The sequence below is a fragment of the Engraulis encrasicolus genome, chromosome 4 (assembly GCF_034702125.1).
Source record: "Engraulis encrasicolus isolate BLACKSEA-1 chromosome 4, IST_EnEncr_1.0, whole genome shotgun sequence".
Taxonomy (NCBI): domain Eukaryota; kingdom Metazoa; phylum Chordata; class Actinopteri; order Clupeiformes; family Engraulidae; genus Engraulis; species Engraulis encrasicolus.
Genome location: NC_085860.1, coordinates 48,035,770 through 48,041,591, shown reverse-complemented (window position 1 = coordinate 48,041,591; position 5,822 = coordinate 48,035,770). Strand labels below are relative to the sequence as shown.

At 40.8% G+C, this 5,822-nt stretch overlaps 1 protein-coding gene across 1 annotated transcript; it reads right to left on the bottom strand.

The window, feature by feature from the left end:
• Window positions 1–542: 542 nt before the first annotated feature.
• On the bottom strand, window positions 543–1,584 carry cart2 (cocaine- and amphetamine-regulated transcript 2). The gene is made up of 3 exons (XM_063196231.1): window positions 1,420–1,584; window positions 1,184–1,267; window positions 543–909 (listed from the first exon to the last, which is right to left on the bottom strand). The coding sequence occupies exons 1-3, from the start codon at window positions 1,582–1,584 to the stop codon at window positions 802–804; spliced, it is 357 nt and encodes a 118-aa protein (XP_063052301.1). The 3' UTR covers window positions 543–801.
• Between the last annotated feature and the right edge of the window lie 4,238 nt (window positions 1,585–5,822).

The following is a 5,822-nucleotide window of genomic DNA, read 5'->3' as shown; positions in this document are numbered from 1 at the left end:
GTCACATCCTCTAATTTATTCCAAAGCCCTTATTTGATTTTATCGCCATAATATTGCCTCTGTGACAAAGGCAGGAGGAGACACAGGTGGATGCAAATATCTTTATGTCGTTTGAATGGTTTATTAGTCTGTCATGTTGCATGGTGTTGGATAGCCATGAGAATGCCCCCGAGGCGCAGGGCATGTTCAAATATTTATGCCAATACAATGATAGAAAATATGGGCGTTGGCATTTGGCCGGCCATACGTCCACCAGGCTTGCTTCTGTTGAGTGCGTCGATCGTTTTTTTTTTTTTTTCTTCACGCACAACCATTAACAGTGCGAGAAAGGACAGGCCATTGGAGATGCCACAGACAGGTTATACAAGTCATATCTTTTTGATATGTTGAATTAAAGATATAATTTACTCTAAGATTAAGGCATATTTGTTAAGATACAACTGGATGTATGCCTCCCTTATGCTTGAACGTGCAGAGGATTTTTTGCAGCGCAGTTACATTGGGCATAGATAAAGAAACAAGAAGATAGGCAACTCTAGAAAACAAACTGCTCTTTATTTCACAAAGATATAATTCACAAACCATGTGCAGAAGCAGACTAAATCTATTTTGTTCGGTCTTATGGATAGCCTATGGGGAAAATGCTACAATGTGTTCACAGAAGGCTTCTGCATGAATGAAAAATCGCATGTAATGATGGTCTTTAATTTGTGATAAGACATACAATCCCTTCTACGTAACACAATCAACTTTCAAGTAGCATATTGGCGGCTGAATGCACCCCCATTCACTCGAGTCCATTCACAAACACTTGAGCAGGAAAAAGTTGCACAACGCCCCGCGTGGGCAGTCACACATCTTGCCGATGCGAGCTCCTTTCCGCACAGCACACTGCTCACCGACATCACACTATCAAAGTAAAATAAAAACAAATACTTGCTGTTAAACTCTAATCAAAGATGACAAGAAAAACCTGAAATCGGTTAAAATGATCATGTAAAAACATAATGATGCTTTCGCTGAGTTTACCAAGCTTTACACAAGTTGAGTTTCATACCAGTTTAAATAAAATTAAATTCCAGTTTATTCTGGAGCTGTTTCAATAGTTCATAAGATATGGATATGGAATGTAACGAGAACCACGAATGATACATGATAACTTGAGAGCACGAAATATAATTACCATTGGGAGCTTCCCAAATTTCTTTTCCCATGGATTCACTTTTTTTGTTTGGAGTTTCTCGAGGACATCTTGAAGTGCACCAAGCTGTGAGGATAAACAATGACATGAACACGCAAATACATACCTAGGCCTACATCAAATTATCAAGCTTCTCGTTCAAGTCATGTGGTCCTCAAAAGGGATGGCACGCACAATGACCACAGTGTTACCAAATTTTAGTCTGTGCGTAAACTTACAAGTTGCTTCTCTGATGTCAAATTCGGGTCTTGGGGATAAAAGTCTCGGATCGCTCTTGTGTCCAAATTCACATCCACGTCGGAGTCGTTGGTATCAGCAGTACACACGACGAACAAGAGCGCCGCGCAAACCGCAACCCGTGCCCAACAGCTGGAGCTCTCCATGGTTCTGTTTAGAGCGTAATACCGCAGTTGCGCGTAGTAACTCCACCGGTTCTCCACGATGGATGTTGTAAATAAGTCTTATCTGCAGCCCGTGTGCCTTTTTATCTGGTCCTGAGATGTTTGCATCCTTCGCCCCGCCTCAGGCATTGAGCTGTCTTGTGCGTAAGCGAAATCCCTTTTGCGTGAGCGCGCCTATAACTGCTATTTTCATCAACTGCGTGAATGGGGCCCGAGGCAAATTTTCTTCTTTGCTCACCTCTGCAAGATTAATGGATATGTGGAAAAACATGCCAACGTTATTGATTGTGCTTAAATCAGACATTTCAGGAAATGCAGATGGAAAAAGAACATTTTACTCGAAACACGGAGTCTACTGCATTGTCACATCACTAACTGGCAAGTACTTATGTGTGCCATATCCAAGAAGGAAACGATGGATAAAACACACAATGGACCACTAATTAACCTCCGATCACGCACTTAACACTTCATCCCATATATGCGCCTTACGCGCAGGAATTATGAATGGAGACCGTTTTCGTTCTGGAAAATGTTAATGGTACGTATGGACACAAGTCGGATAAACATGACGCAGCAGTAAACATCAATACGATGCACCACCCAAAGTCTAGACGTGCACCTGAGGTGCCAATGGGGATTTCATGGTGGGAAATTGCTTTTGGTGACTGAGTGGGGATGAATACAAAAATGAGGCAACTGTTATTATCTAAAGAAACGCAACTGATTGGTCGTGAAAACTATGAAACTATGAAACTAAAACGCCAGAGCTTTCGCCAGTCGAGTGTCATGTGGTTGGGGGAATTAGTTATACATTTGTTGTAATTTCACTGTCACGTCCAACAATAGTTCAATTTCAGACCTGGCTTGTGTGACTGGTATTGTTATCACGAGCTGGATACATTTCGCCCGAGAGGAAAAGGCTGTAATTTTCAATTTGTCACCCGGACGTCCCCTGGAAAAAGCTATTAAAATTAGTGGAATGACGAGGCTCGACGGCTCATTCACAACAACCCCAGTAATAGATCTGCCAAAACATAGGGGTGGTGATATGTGGTTAAAATATGATATGTAGCCTAGTTAAAATTGGAACGCACTTAAAGAGCTTTTGGTAAAACCAGAATAACTTTTAACAATAGGCTACAGCTTGTATGATGTGGTCACACTGTAGGCTATACAGGTATATAGCCCTAACACCTGTTGCTCTTAAATGTGTTGTATGAAAAATGTATGACAAAGGGTGGGCAGTTTTGTGGAAATATAGGCCGTGGAAGCATACAGTAGCAAAAACACATTACTCTGTGCAAGCAGAAAGCTGATGACACAGAGGTTAAAGGCGACTGACCGCTATTATGGATAACACCATCTCCACCCCCTCTACTCAAGACTAAGCAAGCAATCATTTGTGTGCTGTACACATAACATGATTGGGAAGGCCATATCACACAAAAAGGAATGACAGTAATGTCAACAGAAAATGTAAGGCACCGGTCTCAGTGGCATGCACAGACATTTTGGGGTGGGGGGGTGGACGGGTAACGGGTATGCTGCCTTACTAGGATATAGAGCAGGGGTGTCCAACTCATTTTGGTCCGGGGGCCGCATACAACCCATGTGGACCTCAAGCGGGCCGCATTAGTAAGATCATCGCAAAAAAAATAACTTAAAGCAGAGGATTAGTTTTCAGTACTATCGCGTTATCTTTTCAGCATGTTTTAAAAGTGTGTTGAAATATGTGTTGAATATGTAGAAAGCAATGCAATACTGATAATCCTATGCAAAATTTCATTGATTTCATTCATTCATTGCCAACCGTCAATTAATAAAATACGGGACAGTTCATTTTGGTGGGCGGTCTGGGGGTCTTCCCCCAGAAAATTTTGTATTTCTTAGATGTGATTTCTTGCATCTTAACATCCCGTTTCCCGTTTCATATACATCTATTTCATATACAATTATATTTATTATGTAATTATAACCAATACCAATACAATACGAATAAAAAGTATTCATATTTGATCTCTATATATGAGGCCTATATATGAGCTTTATCAAATGCCTGTCACAGTACAAATTTACCATTTATAATAGAAGTGTGATGTGCACTTTACTACATATACATGTATAAGAGAGAGAGAGAGGACCTCCGGGCCGGATTGAACCCTCTGGCGGGCCGGATGCGGCCCGTGGGCCGTATGTTTGACACCCCTGATATAGAGGGTATTATATAGGGACATTTTGTCACATACTTTTGATCATGAAGCATTTGTAGATGATCAGTGCACGCCTATGGGCACAGTTGTTGGTTCCCATGATCCATCACCCTGGCATAAGTCTTGTCATGTAACACTTTTGAATGGGTGTTCAAAACATCATTACCGTGAATACATTTTCTATTCTGTTTCAGAAGTCAGGCAGTTTTTAACATCCAAATATCCAAAAAGTGTCCTTTTCTCTTCTACTGTCGATTACTGAAACCTAAGTTTGGTAGGGTGCTTTTAGCAGCCACAGTCCTCACTGATGATTCATGCCTGTGTGCAACAGCTGGTCCAGTTGGCGTTAGTATTTGGCAGGAGCTTGGCCTTTTTTTACTCTGTGATGCCCTTCTCTGCTGTGCAGGGCTAACTGTGGCAGACTAATGAAGAAACCTCAGCTGGGATTGGAGTTCATGTTTCTCATGTTTTTTCTCCCACCTCATTACTCAAAAGTTTGCCGCTGTCATTGGAAAGCAAGGCCTTCTGCGCCTGCCAGGATCACAGGTGTCTCTCCATAGGCAGAAGCAGAAGGCATAGCCATGCATCACATCAGAGATGGGGGCTCAAAGTGGGTGCAAGTCAGACTGACTGACTGACCAGGCTCTCGAGTCGACACAGCAGACCTTCCATGACACACACCCTGGGGTCCCTCTGATGAAAATGGAAGTGATACTGTCGAAACATGTCAGGTAAAAGATCAAACTTTTACATGTCTGGAGTAAAAGAAAATCTCAGGTGTGATTCAAACAGTTAGAAATAATGAATGTTACACATATACTGTATGTACAACTTAAAGTGTCCCCAAAGAGCAGTCAGTTTGCCACTGTGGAGGAACCTCTAAAAGTTCTCAGAGGAACTCAAAAGTTCTCCATGTAATCTATATGTGACAAATGAGTTACAAACCCCAACTCCGATGAAGTTGGGACGTTTGGTAAACAGTGAATAAAATCAAAATGCTTTCATTCTCAAAACATTCAATCTATTCATTAGATGGAGAATAGTGAAAAGACAACATATTAAGTGTTAAAACCGAGAAAAAATATTGTTTTGGGGGACATATGTACTCATTTCTAATTTGATAAATCCAACACGTCTCAAAAGAGTTGGGACGGGGACAATAAATGGCAGCAAATGTCGAGAAAGACTAAAAACAAAACAAAAGACAACACTTAACAGTTAAATACATTAACCGATTGATGAATTTATATAAAAAACAGTGTTAATTCCTATCTTGGACATGATTTCACCAGCTTAAATGGTGGGTGTATTCCTTGTCATGTTTTGCAATGTTTTCCTTTCTGTAGTGCTTACAGTGTGACAGTTCTTGACCAAAAGCCCACCATTTTATCACCTGCTGGTCCTTATGATGGAGCCAAACTGTTAAAACATAGTAGAGAATGCAATTTGACCTTACTATGTGGCAGTAATCGAAGATCTCCCTTCAAAATATAATGCATGAGTGGCTTTTCATGCTGTTTAAAACCCATTTATACCATTCAGGACTGTATTTAACTCTACAGATGAGTGAGAACATCTTAACCAATGCACTACTGCACCCGCATGCCATCATGGAGGCTGACTTTTGAAGCTAGCACTAACACAAGTTGGATGGTCCATTTTCACTGTAGCACAGGATGTGCAATGCTCTATTATTGTCAAAAAGAATGGACTTCTACAACTTCTGCCAACTTCTGTAAGCAAAGGACAGTTTCCCATGTCTTCTGGGTCTATTTCAAGTGAGCTCAGGTGCTTAGGAGAATGTTACACCCCTGTATAATTTGCACGCATTAAGCATTCTTAATATGGTCAATTTTCAATAGCTCTAATTCCTGGAGTGCTAGAGTGAGACTACAGCCAATATATATTTCATGATGTCATGAACCTATACAATTATTTCAGTAACAAAAATATGTCTTATATACACTCAATCGTGGTATATCAAAGGGAATTAAAAAATGTATGTAA

Coding starts and splice junctions, on each gene's coding strand:
- cart2 (XM_063196231.1), bottom strand. CDS start 1,584: ATGGAGAGCTCCAGCTGTTGGGCACGGGTTGCGGTTTGCGCGGCGCTC. Junction 1,268..1,419: donor TGACATCAGAGAAGCAACTT/GTAAGTTTACGC, acceptor TTATCCTCACAG/CTTGGTGCACTTCAAGATGT. Junction 910..1,183: donor AATTTGGGAAGCTCCCAATG/GTAATTATATTT, acceptor TTACTTTGATAG/TGTGATGTCGGTGAGCAGTG.